The sequence below is a fragment of the Lytechinus pictus genome, chromosome 13, assembly GCF_037042905.1.
Source record: "Lytechinus pictus isolate F3 Inbred chromosome 13, Lp3.0, whole genome shotgun sequence".
Classification (NCBI taxonomy): domain Eukaryota; kingdom Metazoa; phylum Echinodermata; class Echinoidea; order Temnopleuroida; family Toxopneustidae; genus Lytechinus; species Lytechinus pictus.
The window spans coordinates 2087572-2107100 of NC_087257.1; the positions used below are offsets into that span (position 1 = coordinate 2087572).

At 35.1% G+C, this 19529-nt stretch overlaps 1 protein-coding gene across 3 annotated transcripts in view; it reads left to right on the plus strand.

Annotated features, from left to right (window-relative positions):
• The window catches only part of LOC129274880 (serine-enriched protein-like), a 36841-nt gene extending 18342 nt beyond the window's left edge, over window positions 1–18499 (plus strand). For 2 of the 3 annotated variants that reach the window (XM_064108436.1, XM_064108437.1), the window contains exons 2-5: window positions 11150–11435; window positions 12077–12327; window positions 13264–13421; window positions 14668–18499. In XM_064108436.1, the coding sequence (XP_063964506.1) occupies window positions 11150–11435; window positions 12077–12327; window positions 13264–13421; window positions 14668–15558 (1586 nt within the window). In that variant the 3' untranslated portion in view covers window positions 15559–18499. Of the gene's footprint in view, window positions 1–8089; window positions 8408–11149; window positions 11436–12076; window positions 12328–13263; window positions 13422–14667 lie in introns of those variants that run through there. The other variant, XM_064108438.1, reaches the window with a different exon arrangement.
• Window positions 18500–19529: the final 1030 nt, after the last annotated feature.

A 19529-nucleotide genomic window follows, 5' to 3' on the forward strand; every position in this document is an offset into this window, starting at 1 on the left:
CGGGCTGAAAATATGTATAGCTTAATAAATAGAGTAGAATTCACTGAGCAAAACGCCGAAAATTTCATCAAAATCGGATAACAAATTACAAAGTTATTGAATTTTAAAGTTTAGCAATATTTTGTGAAAAGTGTCGTCATAAATATTCATTAGGTGGACTGATGATGTCACATCTCCACTTGTTCTTTTGTATTTTATTATATGAAATTAGGTTTATTCAATTTTTTTCCTCCAAGAACTAGAAAAATTGGATTGACAACTGAATAGTGCTTTAGATATTTATTGCTGCCACTTATTTCATTATAAGCGAGACATATTATTCACACAAGTATGAAATAATGAAAAAATAATGATTTTATGTAATAACATAAGAAAACGGAAAGTGGAGATGTGACATCATCAGCCCACCTAATGAATATTCATGACGACTGTTTTCACGAAATATTGCTAAACTTTAAACCTCAATAACTTTATTATTTGTTATCCGATTTTGATGAAATTTTCGGCATTTTGCTCAGTGAATTCTACTCTATGTATTGAGATATAAATATTTTCAGCCCGGACCATCCCTTTAAGCATGCCTTTAATCTTTATCCTGTAGTAGGTCTGAAACCAGTCAAGTGTTTCGTGTTTGTTCCTTCATAAAAGTTATTTGCTTCACTTTGCTTATTTACTGATCGTTTACTTATCGAATCTTAAATTGTTTGTCATCGAACTTGTCTGTTTTACGTTTAATGTGCTAGCATTTATGTGAACTCTCAAAATCAACAACGGTTATAATTACTACTGTACAAATTGTTATTTTTTTCTGAGGGGTGGGGGGAATCTGAACTCTTAGAGTGATGAAAACGAACATTTCTTGATTTTTTTATTATTTCAAGCTGATTGAATAGATCAATGAAATAAATTAACTTGGTGTTTAAAGTCTCTAACTCCACATTTTCAGTTTTGGAATCCAATTCAAAGTACAAATCTAGCTCAGATCTTATAATCCATCTTTGTATCTAATCAAGTGTCCCGATTAAATGCTCGTTATCTGATTGTTATCATGTCTACCTTTCAATATCACAAGTAATGTCATTATAACCCACTGATATATGAATAAATTCCACCCAGTTTATCTAACTGTGTTTAATGATATTCTATAGCCCATCCAACGTGATCGAGGTTATACTATTGTTGATTTTAACAATTTCTCCATCATGTTAATAGATAAGAAGACAATTTTAATAAATTCCTTAGTTTATTTTGATGAAAGTGTTCTTATTTCTTCAACATCTCATTTGTTGTTGTAACCAATCACTATCAACTTATCCTGCAAAATTACTGGAAGGCCTTTTTCATATCTATTTAATATGATAATTAATTTTACCCCTGCGATATATTAGAAGTTAAACTGATTTTGCGCTAAGATTTGAAAAATATAGTTAGAATTCGTAATTCAGAGTGACTTGCATCCAATGCATTTATTCGTTGAATTTGTTTTTCTTATGAACAAGAAACATTGATTAGAAAGACATCAATATGGTTGGGACGATGATTGTAACGTATTTTGGGCCTAACTGGAAGTTCATACTTGACGAAAAATTTGCTGAACTTTGACTATTTATTTATGACGTCATATACGAGCAGCTGCTCCATATGTTATGTTTGAATAGAATTCATTAATTATTTTTTTATTCTTTACTCAGGAGCAGATGCAATAAAACCCATTTTATTTTTCTGAGAAAATTACATTTTCATTGATTTTTCTTTTCAACTGACGATACATGGGAAACTGCTCCTATATATCGTAAACAATCGAAATTGAAATTGTAATAGTCTATAAAATCTTTGATGGATTTTTCTCAAAATAATAAACATTTTGACAGAATGAACTTCCCCTGTAATCGAGATTGCAGGAGATTATTAAGGAATATATCAACGGTTGTAACGTAACCTGGGAAATATTCCATTGGTAAACTTTCTATCCATTAACTAAATCGATGTCAAACTGCATGGAAAACCTCTTTTTGTAGATCTACAATCTGAGAATCATGCTTTTTAAACGAAGCACCTGCCTTGATACCGGTTAAAGTAACAGTCAATCTCTCCCTATTGTACGCGATACTTTAATGCAATAAAAAGATCGATGCCATACCATTTCTATGAATTTGTCGGTGCAAAAGAAGATCCTTCCTTGATTGCTTCTTAAAAATAGTATAATAGTCTGGAAAACACCTGCTGTAATCGAAATGGAAGTACATATAAATGGGCAATTAGGAAAAAAGGTGGGGGTAATAATAGCGATTTAAACGTGCTTTGATGGACACCATGGTGTGTTATTTAGTAGCAACAATTATTAAAGTGCTAGGTCCTCCATGAAAATATGAACATAAAAGTAATGAGCGCCATTACCAATTACTCTTTAACCATGATAACGTGAATTTCTTCTTCATAGACCTTTTTATTAGAGGAGAGGGGTAAAAATAACCCGGAATATAAGTTCGTTTCGGGGCCGATTTTTGGTCCGAGCGTTGTTGAATACCTATTGGTGTGTGTGTGTGTGAGGGGGAGGGGGTTCACTGTTCCTAATAATCATGATCTACTCACTGACCTAGCAACAAACCTGAGTATAATTTGGGGGTAGTGCATTAGCCTTTTAGCTCAGAACGCTGCTCTGTCTCTAATATTGACAGACAGATGTACAGACACAATCCGACCATGGACCTACTGATCCGACATAGTTTAGACCGATTATTTAAATTATTGTAACTATACCTCTGATGACTGTAGATGTTATGTAGTATATCATTCATTTTCAGTTTTTATTATGTCGCCATTTGTAAGTTTCACTGCATGTTTTTTTTGCGCATAACCCCTGTATTTCATCCAAGTATGAATGGAGCTTGAATGAAGATTTTATTTTTCCACTTTGAATTCATGCAAAGTCAGGTTTGTTAATAATAATTGTCACTGCTTGCTATATAAGGATAGGTGCATGTTTGGGTGTGCTTGTGTGTGATGATGATGGTGGTGGTATGTATTCCGTTTTCCTTTTTCAATTTAATGTGTCTGTATCTGATATGTTAATTGTATAATCCGGAGACTTCTTATTTTCAAGTATTAATTTTTGCTGCCCTCCTGTTCCTGCAATATTACCCTTGAATGTACAATTTAATGATGTATGAAATGAATTGGATTGGATGGAATAGAAACGGTACAATTCAACCATTTGATCGCGACCCTTTGAACATGTATTTTATTTGTAGCAAAATTATCGGTACTATTGTTGTTCTTCCATTTCACCACCGAGGGCGAAATTTCTATCATTTTATTGATCAGGGTCTATTATTATCCAGTTCTGTTATTTTTTTTTCTCTCTCTCTTCCCTTCCCTTTCTAGATTCAGTTCTTTATTACTCTATCTATTGGAATCAATTTGATCAATACAGTAAAGTGGAAAGGAATGAATGAACAACGGTAATTAGTTGTAATCCCTTTGAAAAATCCAATCTTGAGATATGTGTTCTTTTATCATTTTTAAGTGGTTTATCTGACCCATTCTAGAGGTCCTGTCATCAGAAAGTAATTATGAGGGAACGACCTGTCTAAAACATTACACTAAAGGGATTGGTTAACAAGTTAAGTCGGCATTTCCGAATTGGAAGCTGCTTTCATCTGGTGAATTTCATTCTTTATTTTATTTTTTTTTGTATTTCGAAATAAAATGTATTATTCTTAGAACCTCCTTATTAGTTTGTCTGTTCTCAGAAACTTAAAAAGTAGGCTATGATTTGCCTAAATGGCGGAAGTGGCAGAGTAGATTTTGTTCTAGGTGTTGTCTGGTTGGAGGAAGTCAGGTGTATGCGTAATTGACATAGTGTTTTTGAGGTGAGAAATATGATAATGCAAGAAATATTATTGATCAAGTCTAATCTATTGATGTTCTTGTCTTCTTTGTGTTCAGTGTTTTCGAAACGGAGCCGTCATTATTAACATGTCATCGGACAGTGTCATTTTGTCTTATGAAAAAAAAAACACTGCTCTAATTATCTCTAAAGCCTGGTCGTCAACAATCTTCTGGGTTTAGCGCATAATAGGAAAGTGCTAGAACGGATTATCGACAACTGCTTATCCCAATTAGAATAATTGATTAACATTCTTGCTAATTTAATCTCCAAAGATTGACATTCATCAGTAAGTGTACTCGATGAAGCTTAAAGATGGAAACATAGCCGTCAATGGCCGTAGTCAGCATAAAATAGGATTGTTCTCGCTGAGTCGTTTTATTTCTTTCTCATAAGACTCTGTAATGTTTTTTCGATACACGGTCAGTTTTTATCATTCTTTCAGAAGCAGCAAATTGATTTTTTTATTGCCTAATATACCAAATCATATCCTTCAAATAAAATCTTCCCATATATCAATTCTAATGGTAATCATGCCCATTGGAGGATTCTTATTTTCATCTTCGCATTATCTTCATTTTAAAAGTAGAATAAATTGAAATCAAAATTTCATACTACATTTGGATTGGAAATTACATAATCACTATTGTCAGAATTCAGTTATTGCCCTATAATCATGTTTCTTCAACATTTCTTTACCTTCATCATTTAATTCATTCGGGTTACCTTTTTATACTAATTTCTATTTTATGCTGTTTTTTACGAAGTAAGAATGTCCATCTGTAAAATTGTATCTGATTTATATTACTTTGTATTATGTTTTATGGAAATGGAATAAAGAATTTAATTGAATTATATTATATTACCCGTCCAATTTCGTATAACGTACGAAGGGTTAAATTACTCTTCAAGATAGCAAAGTGGTTGTCAAAGTATTGAAAGGAGTTAATGCTAATGGAAATGGTAAGAAAGTATCAAGTGGTCATTAATTTAAAATTTCAATTGTTTGAAAGACGATTACTTTCTCGATACAAAATAGATTTTAAGATGTGAAACACAGGGGTGGGCAAAGAGGACCCCAGACTGACGTCATTGTTTGCTCGTCCTCGAAATAATATGTGGGTTCTGTAAAGTTTACGACTCAACCTTTTTAGAAGTCTTCTGTCGTCTTTCCTTACTTTCTCTTTTATTCTTTGCTTGACAAAAATATCAATTAAGATATATTGAGTTATATTCAGTTGAGTAAAGATTATTGCAGTGTATGTAGGTCAATTGCTTTTGCCAGTGTGCGATTATTTGAAATTGCTTTGCTCTTATCAGATCATGAGAAACAGAAATATAACATTAGAAATATTTCAAGACAGATTAATTTATAGAAATTTTTTATTTCTATCACTTACAGGCGCCATCTAAGCGAGCGATGATGGCGGGGTCATTGGTGTCAAGCTAAAAGCTCCTTATATACCCGTTGGGCATCTCTCGACCCCTTCCTTTGCATTGAGTTTAATCCCTCCAGAGGGAACTTGACAAAGGACTTCAATCAATATTACGGGTTTTACGTTTGCATTGTTACACTGGATCCCTTTGTCCAAACTAGTTTAAAGATAGATGAAACCTTCACACCCCGTTAAATTCTTCTTTTGTACAGATATAGAATGTATTCAACGCGTAAACAAAGCATGCCGTCAACTCAGTGCTCACCGGAAGGCAGTTAGTTACGTTGCCTTGTGAACTTTGTTACCGCGAAACTGGCAGGAGGTTTTAGCATAGTGACGCAAAACGCTTTCAAGAACATAGAAAATGTATTGTTGTATGTCATTCATAACGAAGAGCATCCAAGCAGTCTTTGTCGCAAAATGGTGATTCAAATCAACAGTTCCGCCCTGGATTCTGGAGGAACGACATTTTTCAAAATATATTTTTTGTTAGCTGCGAAACTCGGGACGGAACTGCTTTTCCGATTCACTAATTTTCGACAAAGTTAACTCAGATGTCATATGACGGGTATTTTCAATACATTAACTGTATTCTTAAATCCGTTCAGCGTCACAGTGCAAAAACTCTGTTATGTTTTAAGATCAAAGAACGATCGTGAGCTATTACATTATTTATTAGCACATATAATAATAATAATAATATTAATGATAATAATAATAATAATGGATATTTAGAGGCGCTAAAAACAAGAAGTAACATAGCGCGTACAATGTATGAATAATAATTCAACATTTGCAATAATTACTAGAATATTCAAGATAAATCAATCATTGATTATTCATTACCTTACGTATTGTCTGTGACACAGAGTCCCACTCCCTAATATTCTTTATGATAAATAATAATAATAAAAATTATATAGAATTTGTATAGCACACGCATCCACCTTTCTAGGTGCTCAAGAAGCTCCTATATTACCCCGGCTAAGCTAGTCTACCGATTTCGGTGCGCACTGCAGCACTTTTTGAGGAATTACTTCCTGCCTGTACCCATTTACTTCACCTGGGTTGAATGCAGCACAAACACGTCATGGCTTGGAATCGAACCCACGTCCCTCAGATTGAAAGACAAGAGTCTTAACCACCAGACCACGACGCCCCCACAATAAACACACAAGGCTTGACTGCTGTCGAGCGTCGACAAGCAAGAAGTATCTACGAATAAACTGATAAACAATATACCATATATAACTAACATTATCTTTATTATGGTATGTTATAGACCTAGTAAGTATGGGTTAAATATGATGAATATAGTGAATCAAAAGCTTTTTTCATGACATAAATCTTAACATGCCAGTTAAAACACAACTTTCTTGAAAACCTAACATTAATAGGGCTACATCTCACAAAAAAATGCGATAGCCTCCCCCTATTTTAAATGTTTAGTTTCAGGTCATAAAATTTGAGTCCAATTTTAATCTATCCTAAGTCCTAACTAAGCCAGGCTCTGGGTCTTTTGAAATGTTTCTTTCCCTTAAATCAGGAAGATGCCCCCAATATTTCTATGGTTACAGTGTGAAATACGATTAGGTAATTTATACCAGATTTTGTTGTCACGTGAGTTTGTATGCCTGTCTTCATATGAAAGAAGTAGCCTATAGGCCTAATAATTATGTACGCATGTCTTGAGCGGAATCAAGATTTTTTTTGCTTGAGATATTATCCGACCATTACTGAGTTCTAAAATGAACCAAACATCATGTTCGGTAATCTGTCCTTTTTATTCGATTAAATGACAGATCCTTGGATTTTTTTTCGATATACGGACATCGTGTCTTCACAGAAAATCGTTTTCTCAAGTGGTTTTTATGTCGTCTTATATTTTGTTACTCCTTACCAAGTCCCTTTTTTCACGAATCTTTAAGTTGCACGTAATGTGTTTTATCGCACTCGCCCTGTTTTCGAGTTCTCCTCGAAATACATTTCAAAACTTTTAAGGAAGTACAACCGACAACCTCTAAAATGATGCTTTCACTGTTCCTATATACAGTATATGTATATGAAAAAAATCTTGTCCGAATTCAAAATTTCTAACTTCATTTCTTATTTTGTTACGTGTCATATACTCTTAAATCAAGAAAATTTATTTTTACTTTATATACTCGGTCATGATTTCATGTTATAAAACTGATTTTATCTTATGTGTTTATGAAAATGCGATTTGCAGGAAATGTCAATAATTAATATTGTACTAGAATAAAAAAAAAAGATCTGGGTCACTTGAATTGTTCAAAATGATTGAAGCAGAATATATGATTAAACACAAAAAAACAATACACAAAATAAACAGATTGTTATCATTTTATCCATACTGATCATGCTGATAATACTGCTACTGATTTTGCCTCCGACGAAGATTCTGCTAGGATCGAAAGCTTAGGCCCCTTTTGACTTTCTAATTTACTCCATTGGCTCTCTTTTATTAGATAAGCAGTTTTCAGCAGCTTCTTTTTGCCATACTGAAATAAATTCAGATATCGTGGGTGTCCCCTTATCGATCTACATAATTATACAAAGCTAGCGTTTACTGACTCATCCATAGTGTTATTACATTAATTATTGTGTTTTGTGTAAAGTAAAAAAAGGGGAACATTATTCTTAATGATTAACATGGGTGTAAGTCTAGAATAAATAATTAATTTGTCCAATCTGTATCCTTGTCAACTGGGAAGTATTTATTCTATTACCACTTCAGTCAAACATTCCTTACGGATCGATCATTTCCTCAAAGCCTGCTGCTACAATCACATACCATACCTCATCTACCTATCATCATAACCCAATAGTCGGTGGATACTCATTATTGGAGTGACTTAATTTTCATCAAAGACAATGATATATGTCTGGTATTATTATCACCTGGAAAAATAAGGATTCAAACGATTTTTCACCATGGATTGAAGAAGTGCTTTGTAACTGTTTGCACGTCTCTCTTTTTCATAATTGTTTCCCATTGTGAGTGAAGAATCATTTCAAACTGATATGGGATCTATCTTCGCCCAATGATGGTGACCAAAAGGTAATGTTACTGTTCAAGAAATAACCATAGTTGACTCAAATAGGACGAAGGACCCTTTTTCGTTTTACATGGTACTGTAAGAATTTTAGTTCATGATAACTGGGATTGATTCATTATTGGAATGATAATCCATTGCTGTCAATTCCAGTGAAAAAAATCCTATATATTCTGATAGGCATATTTAAGTAATAAAGATGGCGTTGTCCAATGTTCCTTATTGGACACTTCCCGAGAACATATACATTTTCCGATTATTAATTTTTGAATAGTTTGTATTCCTGTTTATTCAATTTTGTTCTCATCATATTAGATGGATGCTGAAAGCGAATATAGTGTAGCAAATACAGTGCATTAATCTTCATGGAAACGTTTCCTTACAGGTGTCAATATATTAAGCGTAACATGAAAAGGGGGTATTAGATAGTTATTGCTCTCGTTGACAATCATCTCACTACTTAATACATTTTATCAAATGGATAGGTAATGGTTTATATGATTAAAAGAGTTACGTTATAAGTACAAATATCTTGTCATCTGAACAAATGTATTCTCTTGGTTTCAGCAAGTTTATTCTTTCTGTCTGGTGAACATATCATAAGGAATAGGGGAATGCTTCATAAACATGAGGGATTTGTGTATACATTATGAATCAGTTGCCAAGTTTGCTGTATTATTGTTTTTAACTTTCGCTAGAAATAAAACCTATCGTTTTTTTAACCTCCCATCCCGTTCTCCATGTTTGAGCAGCAAATAATCATGTCATGGACTGTGTTTTATATGACCCAGTAAACAGACGCCTCTCGGCCACCACAATTCTGCGGCACCTGTCAAGATCTGGAGGGTGTTAGGGAGGTGTGGTCGGTTACACGTCTGGTAACTCATAAGACAAGATTAATTTTATGACAATACATTGGATAGCCCACTCAAAACGCCATAGGCAAGGATAGTGTTTGATAGAACATCTTCGAAAAATAAACATACTTTCATTGATCTGAACATCAAAACAACTCGATCGTTATTTGAAATAATGGCGAGTGACAATGCTTTGTTTCGTCAATAGAACATATGACAGTAAGATGGACATGTTATGAATAAAGATATATCCATTCAATAAATCACAAAGTGGAATTCAGAAATCGTCTTTGCTGAATCAGAAAACCCTGGTAAAAATGTCACGTCCTTATGAAATCGTTTGTGTTTCCGAGACCCTCGACATTTGAATCGAACTCGCTGTGCGCTCAATTTTAGAAGTTTTGAGGAAGATTGAAATAATGACACAGAGATGAGGAGAGGGACAAGAAAGAGTGTGTGAGAGTGAAAGGCAGACAGTGAGTGTAAAGAAAAGAGAGGGGAAGGAGGCAGAGATTGGAGGAAATGAAAGAGAGAGAGAGAGATGGAAAAAAAGAGGGAGGGGATACATTAACTTTACAGTAGGAAGAACCCAGTGAACATGTATCAATATATTCTTATATAAATTTCATATTCCTATACTTTGAAAATAAAACTACATGAAATAGACAGGTGCATAATAATTCACGATCACTTGATTAACAAATATCACGCGAACCACACGCTATGATTTACAAGGATGTATCATGGCATTTTTATCATCTTCCAGACTCGTTACTCCATTAATACAAGGGCTGGAATTAAACCACTTAAAATCATCTAGACTCATAAGAGAGAACCTAGAGAAAGAGCTTAAGTAAACACACTGAATCAGACGTACCTCAGTTGTGTACACAATTTGATGTCTAAATCGTCTAAGGTGGTATGTAAGTGGACTTTCACAGTCCCGTCTATAGAAAACAATGCCATTGTTTTGTGACGTTTGTGGATAGATTGCATTTATTTGTCGTGTCTGCAGTTCTCAATGAGATGAAAGAATTGAGTGAATAGCGTGTAGTGAAAGCTGTGATTCAATTCAAGTTAGATGTTACTAAGCAACAAGTATTTAATGAACATGCGCTAGGAACATCATTCGCCTTCTCCGGTAGAACATATCTAAATGTAATTTATATTTATCGTATTAAAATTGTATTAGAATAGTTGGACAATTATTGTAATGATGACGACGACGACGAGGATGATGATTGTGATGAAAAAAATTATGATAACGATGGATAATGATGATTATGGTGATGGTCGATGATGATAAAGTCCCGTGTCATACCAACATGTCATACATTCTGCGCATTCAATATGAATATATATTTAATATATGCTTTGCTTTGTCATATTTTCAGGTAAGCAATTTCTGACAATGACACTCCGCCTTTCGTAGGTGATTTTATGTCCATGTATGTAAACATTTTGACTTATTGTCAAAAATTCTTGTTTATATATTTTTTTACCAATACCATTATTATGCAGAAGAAAAATGAATAAATAGAAAACAAAAAAAATCAAATCTGATTTCTAGCTAAAAAGAAAAATAACAACAATAACAGAGATTTACTCAGGAAGTTGCAGTGAGGGCTTATTGTTCGACAATGATTCGAACAATGAATGCATCTGCATTGAACGGTCCCCAAAACCTTAATACACTTATCACATGTTGTGAAATGATTGGGGACGCAGGGTCGATCATTTTTGCGCATGCACAGGCAGACTGATTTTCACATCATCAGAAGATAGTTGAGACATAAAAAGATTTAATTTATCGGACTGAGAAAAAAATGTTTCATTCAAAGGTTTCATTTCAGCCTTAATATTATTATTTTCTATGTATATCCTCCACAGACAACTATACCATAGATATCGAGGAAGGGTGTGAGAACTATCCGGAGGAAAGCAAATCAATGACCCCCACCTCAACACCGGAGGACTCCCCTAGAGTCGAAATGGACGATCCAAATATTGTCAAAGGATATCGGGGAAATTCGTGGGTTTTCGAGAATAAATTAGGCGTGGCCGAAGATCTCCGATACCTGTCGCACATGCCCGAACTTTGTGACGTAACCTTCCTTGTTGGAGAGTCGAGAGAACCTATCTGCGCAGTGCGGGCTATTTTGGCTGCAAGGAGCAGGTAAAAAATCACAACCACTTATGTCACATCATACCGTCTCCTTGGCATGATTGCTGTGACTCTAGCATTGTCTTGGAATTTGAAATAAAGTTGAATGTTAACTAGGATTATTTATGTATTTTTTAATGTATCCATGGAATACGTCTCTATGTGATTAATTAATGACATTTTGGTAAAATTGTGAATGATAATCATGATGCCTATGAAGGACATTATGGATACTTTTATATTTAGTATGACTCTTACCAGCTTTCTAGTTGATAAGAATACGTGTACTTTGATTTTGGTGGAACTTTTGAAAGATTATATCTATGCAAAATTACTAATAACACTTTTTGTTTCTTTAATATGAAGCTGTAATTTCTAGTTGCATTATCATCATTCAAATTCAAATTCAAATTTATTTATTTCACTTCCATCAATTGTACATACATGAATTGTATACCATATATAATCATAAATATTTGTATACGTTGCAAAAAAAGAAAATAATGATACATATGTTGTGAAAAAAAAAACACTTAGACAATTTTGGCAACACATTGTAGGTTTTAAATAAGTATACTATTTTTCAATAGAAATTAAATTAAGATGGAAATTAAGATGGAAAATCATGGTTACTTTGAATTTCATATTCGCAGAATATTCCACAAGTTGCTGTATTCAGCAGCCCGAGGGACTCCACGTAAGAAGAATGTATCGGCAACAGACAAACTCGGGAAGAAAGTATCGCAGATGATACGGAGAAGTAGTATTGACCTGGGAGAAGATTATAGCGCCATCAGTTGTCCGAGAACGATTACAATTGAAGAGTTTGATCCGCCCGTGTTTCGTCAACTAATCCAATACTGCCATACTGGCTGCGTTACTCTCAAACCTAAGATTGTGCTAGGTAAGTCAACGAGCCCTGCTTAAAAGTCAAGTCCGCCCGAACGGAAAGTTGGTTTTAATGACATATATACACAAATCAAACAAGCATTCCACTTAAAACCCATTTTATTGGACGAAAATTGAGAAAGCTACGACATCGTGCCATTGTATTCCCTATCTTTGATGCTTAGCCACATCCCCTGGTTTGGGATCCCCTTCTTGTTTAACAATAGCGTTTTTTCGCAGTTGCAGCGGGGACAGATTCTAAAACATGAAATCTATTGAAAATGTCTGTCTGATCACTATGAACCGATTCGAGTTCATTCTCGAAAATTGGTGAACCGGGGCAGCAGATTCGGAGATGACAAAAAATATGCAAATACAGAATGTAGTTTTACAGAGTACAGGACGACAATGCTGTTTTGATTCACCGATTTTCGACAAAGGCTGCTTTGTCATGAAGGGCTTTTGACAATAGATTATCTACGTTCCAGAAAGCGTCTGCTTAGTGTTGTGAAAACTTCATATTGTCCGCAAGTCTTATCCTTGCCAAGCGAAGATTCTAAAGGCTTTCTTTGCAGGAAATAAGATCTACAAATTATGCATTGTCTGTAAGTCTTGTAATCGTGTTTTGTTGATGTCTTATCCCTCTACCTATCCACGGAAGAGCTGCTCGTGATCATTTATTCAGATGATGTAATAGTATCATCAGCATCTCGCATTTTGTTCTTGTTTGAAATAAAACTATATTCATTTTAGAAGTCATGTGACAATGCCACAACATTCTGTAATGACCACTCTTCTAATGTTTTTATTTGGGTTCACTACAGCAAATTCAAGTAAAGACTTAATAGACAAATAGATGAAAATCCGGAACAATTTCTCCAAATACCAAATACTGTTTTGTGTATTCTTTATTTGATATTGCTTATGTTGTTTGGTTTCTTTTTTCTTATAGGTTTGATGAATGCATCTGATCATTATGGTCTTGACGAATTAAGACGAGCATGTATGACTTATCTTCAGAACTGTGTTAACATCGACACCGTGTGTTTACTACTGCGTTCTGCTGAGAGATACATTCAGTATAAATCTACCAAATCGCTAGTACAAAAGGTTAGTGTTGATTTTATCAAGGAGATATCTCCTTGATTTTATATAGTGTGTGCTTATAGTGCACCGAAGTGTGAAGTCATCAATTTTCTAATTTTGCATGTCAGCATTTTTGATACCATATTTCGATACCTCCACAGCCTAAATTTGGTGGGAATTAGCCAATGGGGTCCAAGACATGACCCCTAAGAATGCATAACAAGGCCCGATTGAAGTCGATGTATTATTGGTCTGGTTCCAAATGCTATGTGCTATTACCGCATGTACCGTGTTTACACACTGCCCCAGTTCGCGGTACAGACCCGAAAGCCGGCGAGACTCGGCTCGCGGATTATCATGCGACGCGTTTACACGCTGCCCAAGCTAGAGGATCAGACTCGGCTCGCGGGGCAAAAACAAAGATCAGGGGCCCGTTTCACAAAGGACTTGCAACTGTTGTAACTTTGCCATAATGGCAACTACCATGGTAACAGGGCTCAGCAGCCAATCAGAATCAAGGTTACCATGGTAGTTGCCATAATGTCAAAGTTACAACAGTTGGAAGTCCTTTATGGAACGGGCACCAGATGATAAAATTTACGTCATGAATCGCGCACTAATTGCCGGGGTAGACTAGACTTTTTGCATGTTTACACGGAGAATTACACGGAGAAAGATTGCCGTGTCTGCACCGGCTTGCGGGTCTGATCCTACTATTTTGGCAGAGCAAAATTGCCGTGTCTGACCCACAAGCCGGGGCAAGTTAATCGCGTTTACACGCATACAAAGGCATGTCTGCACCGGCTCGCTGTGCAGACTTGCGAGCAGGTGCAGCGTGTAAACACGGTACATATCTCACCCCCAATTAACCGATTCCCATCAAGATATGGGTTGTGGTCTTGTGCGTGTATTTCATCCTATTCTATCCCGAAATATGTTTTTTTTTTTTTTACAAAGCGTCGACTAGATTCGATAATGAGTCAAAGTGTAATCGAATATACCATATTGTCTACATATAGGTCATAGAAATAGTTTGCAACATGAGAATGATAGTCACAATGGTAGGCCTAAAATAATGTAGGGTCATATGAAAGTACAATATATATTGGCATGATTACGAGGAGAAGACATGGGCATCTTTATGAGGGACGACAGTCGAGTTATCCTGCGCTAATTAACGCTATTTCCCCAGTTTTTACTTAATTTCAATACTAAATATTCCGTATGACCATTCACTCATTTTTTATTTCATTTTCATCATCCTCTATAGGCACTCGAGTTTGTGGACATAAACGCAGAGTCGGTCTTAAGACTACCTGCCTTTACAGCACTACCAAGTCACGTGGCCAGACTTATTTTATCACGTGATGAGCTTCAGGCAGATGAACTCATCAAATTCCAAGCTGCACTCGCCTGGAGTCGTGCATACATAGAAAAACATCCCACCTCAACGCTCCGTGACGTCATGACCCCATTTGTAGACAGCATTTCGTTTCATCTGATTCCGGCAACAACACTCATGCAGACGGTTAAACCTACCGGTTCGGTTCCGGATCACAAAATTATGACCGCTCTGGCATACCAAGCTGATCCGAGCAGCCTCGAACCCGGTAGTATTGTGACGTCACCAGCAAGATTGCGATTATCAATGCTTAGCCTGAATGTAATAGATTCGCCGACAACCTCTTCGAGACAAACGAGATCAGACAACTCTTCGTCGTCGCTTAAATCAGCGACGTCGTATACGTCGTTGAACACGTCGCGTGCGAGCGGCATCGATAGAATCCCACTAGACAATGATGCAGGTATACCTGAAATTAGTGATCACACAGTAGATCTCGATGATGACCTTGAACATGATGTAATACACGATAACAATAACGATACTAGCGGGTATATCGAGAACGGTGATCGAGTGAACGAATGCGACGATGATGACGCAGGTGTTGATGACGAGGCTGACTCAGATGAGCGTCATGATCAGGTTGAGTTGATGTTTAGACGTGATCGTTGCTTTAGTCCACAATGTTTAAGTGATACAAATACGAGTTGTTCAATGTCAACATGTTCTGATTGGACTGATACGAGTAGCAGTGCGGGAGGTAGCTTTGGACGAGCCGACCAGAAAGAAAGTAATTTCAAACTTCTCCTTCCCGAATAGGCTTTCACAATTTCCATTATTTATATAACTTGCCCGATAATGATAGAGGATAATGTCTTCGTTTGTCAAGCGTTTATTTTCTTAATTGTTATTATTCATACACATCAATACAGCCATGGTATGATATAAATATTTACAGCTGTAATTATTATGATTTTAATAATGATAGATGAATCCACTTAGGGTTCTTGGTTGTATCTCATATTTGCTGTTCAACAGTCACGCATTGGTAGTACGGCTGATGACCTCCTGGCTGCCAAACCGAATTATTAACTGTTTTTACTCTAATCAGCTAAAAATCATTTAAAACTTAATAATTTATCAAATGTTGATAAAGGTTATGGAAAATCATCTCCCTCTTTGTTTAAACAGGGCGAATCGGGTAACAAATTGAGGTCAAGAATAACGCCAAAAATCATGCGTAAATTATTCGTTACTCAAGAACAGCTTCGTGACATGCTACTCTGAATTAAATCTTAATCTTATACTTTTTGTGAAATGGCATTATATTCATATTCAAAATCGTATACAATCATGCGAAAAAAAAATGATCTGCGAACATGGTGAAATTACGCGAAACTTCGAAATGTCATAACATTCGTTAATATTGCTTCAGATTGTTATACATAAAAAAGACTTTTAGACTGAAAATGCTGGTCTTGACCTTTATCCAATAAACTTAACCTTACAACTTGAACTTGTTTTTTTGTGCAAAGGGCTGAGGGCCCTTGGGTATTATGTCAATGAAAAGGACCCCCCCCCCAACAAAAGAAAGCAATGTTTAGTATCAGGGTTAACACATATCGTTAAAGAAATCGATGCCGGTGTTAAATCGACTTCGTCAGATTTTTTTTCAGAGTTTCAGTATCGACGAGCTAAAACAATGTTTGCCTTTTCTGTGATAAATCAGATGTTATAGGTATCTGCACGAGATGTTATAAGTATAAATGCAGGCACACGCATGATATTTATATGCAAAATAGATATGTAATATAAGGTTGTTAAATAGCTCTCTGTCTCTATTTAATTTTCGATATGACGTGACTACTTAATGAACTAGTGAAACAAAAAACAAATACGTTAAGTTGAGTTTTGTAAAGTTGACAAAATGTAAATAAATCTGTCACTTCTTAGCTTAATACATGAAGTGTTTATTTATTGTGTATATACAATACCCACATTACTTATACATCTCATTGAAATAGTTTCCTTGTATATTTATGTGTAACTATAATAACGAGAGAAAAAAGGGACAATCGGGCGAAACCAGTCTGTTAAAGGGGAATCCAGCCTTGGTCATAAATGTTGTGTTAGAAAAAATAAATACAAGAGAATGGTGAAAGTTTTAAAGAAATCGGACAAGCAATAAGAAAGTTATGGCTGCTTTAAAATTGAGATCCCTAAGACTATGTAGGTTTCAAATTGGCAACTGTGTAATTGAATTATGACAAGGGACAAGGACAACTTTCCCATAGGCCATGTACTTAACTTTAAGGGATTTTTGTTTTCTCCTTAGTACTCATTCACCTGGGGCAGTAATCAAAAGATAACCCAGATAGTATATTGTTTGGTATCCTCGTGAAAAAAAAATAATATGAAGTAAAACTTAAAAAAATGAAATTTTAGCCATTTTATGTATTGGAGTGCATGGAAGTGTAGTCCTTTTCTTACATTATGACATCACATACTAGTATGCGGCCAAGGATCACCAATTTTTACAACTTCTAAAATATTTATAACTTTCTTATTGTTTGGCCGACATTATTCAAACTTTCACCTATCAACTTGTCTTGAGTTTTTTCCCCTCCAAACAAAGGTTTTGAGTTAGATTACCCTTTAATTATCGTTTGTGCACCTCGTTAAAGAAATTATTATGTGACACATCGAGACCTAATGACGATTATTTTGCAGTCACAGAGATACGATCTAACAGATACGTAAGCTCCCGAAGGGAGCAGTTTAGAAGAGCAGTTTGAAGTTTAGTTTGCAGTTTAGAAGAGCGCCATCTTCGATGACATGAACTAGATGAAGCGCTCGTGCAAGATTCGGTTTATCTTGAGATTATTCACAATCATGCAATCATGTTAGCGTAGCCCGTCAGGGCTGTAGCCAGGAATTCTTGGGGGGGGGGGTTCTGAATTGTAAAAAGTGATCCTTTTCCCCATACACATTCTTACCAAATACCAAGAAAACTCAATTAACATTAATTTTCGGGGCGGGGGTCATTGGAAACCCTGGAACTCTCCATCCAACATGTCCAAGCTAAAATGAATGAATTTCCTCTTTCTGTTAGCAAACGGCAGGGTTCCACGGAACCCAGGGACCCCCCCCCCCCCCGGTTCCGGCCCTGCGATTGATGTAGAAGTAATCTATCTTAAACAAAATTAATTTAGGTCAATTGATTTGAATATATCACAAATATCTGAAGGTCAGGTCATACTCACTTTTACATGTTTTTTAATGTTCACGGACTTGCTGAAAAGCAGTCTGTTATGACTGAATGTAAGTTTTACCGTGATTAAATAAATACAATACATTACTATAAACTTGCATTATAACATTATAAATAAGACTAAATAGACGAATACTCACATTTTGAAATGTAAACATTAGGTTGCTACGCATTTTAGTTTTAAAAGGCATTTTACATTATTGAATCTTGACAAACAGTTTGTCCTCGAGTACACTTTCCAGCATATATAATGAGTACCAGAAAACCCCGTCATATGCAACAACGCTTTTCAGCCAATCAAAATAAAAAAGAGTTGTGGATGAAAAGTATTTACTGAAACCTTGTCATGTTCTTTATGTTTTCTGATGGCATTGAGTACTCCATCTTATTTCTTGCAGTAGTCAACAGTTTGTAAATGTGGTTGTTTATCTATATACATAATGAGTGAGGTAGATTGAACCATGATGTAAAGCAATTAAATTAATAATAAAAAAAAAACGTTTTTGTGTTATGTGTATATTTATTCACCTCCCCCTGCTATCGCTTCTAATCTTGATTCTTTCCTTTAGTCTTTCTTTCTACCTATTCTCTCTTCTTTCTTTAAACTTTATCATTACTAACCTGCTCTTCCACATATAAAGGCAGTTATAAACAAATTAACCAAACCATGTTTTTTTGTATTATTTTAAGGCAAAAAAAAGGGATAATATAATTGCACTATATCAGACAGTCATAGCTCTCGTCTTATAATTGTAATCATTATATATTTAATCTTTGAATCAATTTTAGTTTGGGCATTGTCAATTATGTATAGTTATCATATCATGCATGCTTTCCTAAAATTATGAAATTCAAACTAATATGTCTCTGGTCGTTTAAAATGGTGATGTGATGTCACAACAAATAACCAGTGTGTGTCAACCTATACGGTTCATCCCAATACCCCGTGCAGTAAAAGGACAAGTCCACCCCAACGAAAAGTTGATTCGAATAAAAGGAGAAAAATCCAACAAGCATAACACTGAAAATTTCATCAAAATCGGATGTAAAATAAGAAAGATACGACATTTTAAGGTTTCGCTTAATTTCACAAAACAGTTATATTCAACATCCTTGTCGGTATGCAAATGAGGAGACTGATGACATCACTCACTCACTATTTATTTTGTATTTTATTATGTGAAATATGAAATATTCAAATTTTCTCCCTGTTGTCGTGTGAAACAACGATCAATTCCTCCCTGAACATGTGCAATTAGCGTTGTTTAATACTATATGGTTCAGTCAATTTGGTACTTATAGACAAATCTGTAAAAAATGAAATCTTGTATAATTCAAACAATAAAAAACAAAAGAAATAGTGAGTGAGGGACATCATTGACTGTCTCATTTGCATGTCACTGAGTTGTGCATATCACTGTTTTGTGAAAAATAGGCGAAATGTCATAACTTTCTTATTTTACATCCGATTTTGATGAAATTTTCAGCATAATGATTTTTTTTCTTCTATTTATTCAAA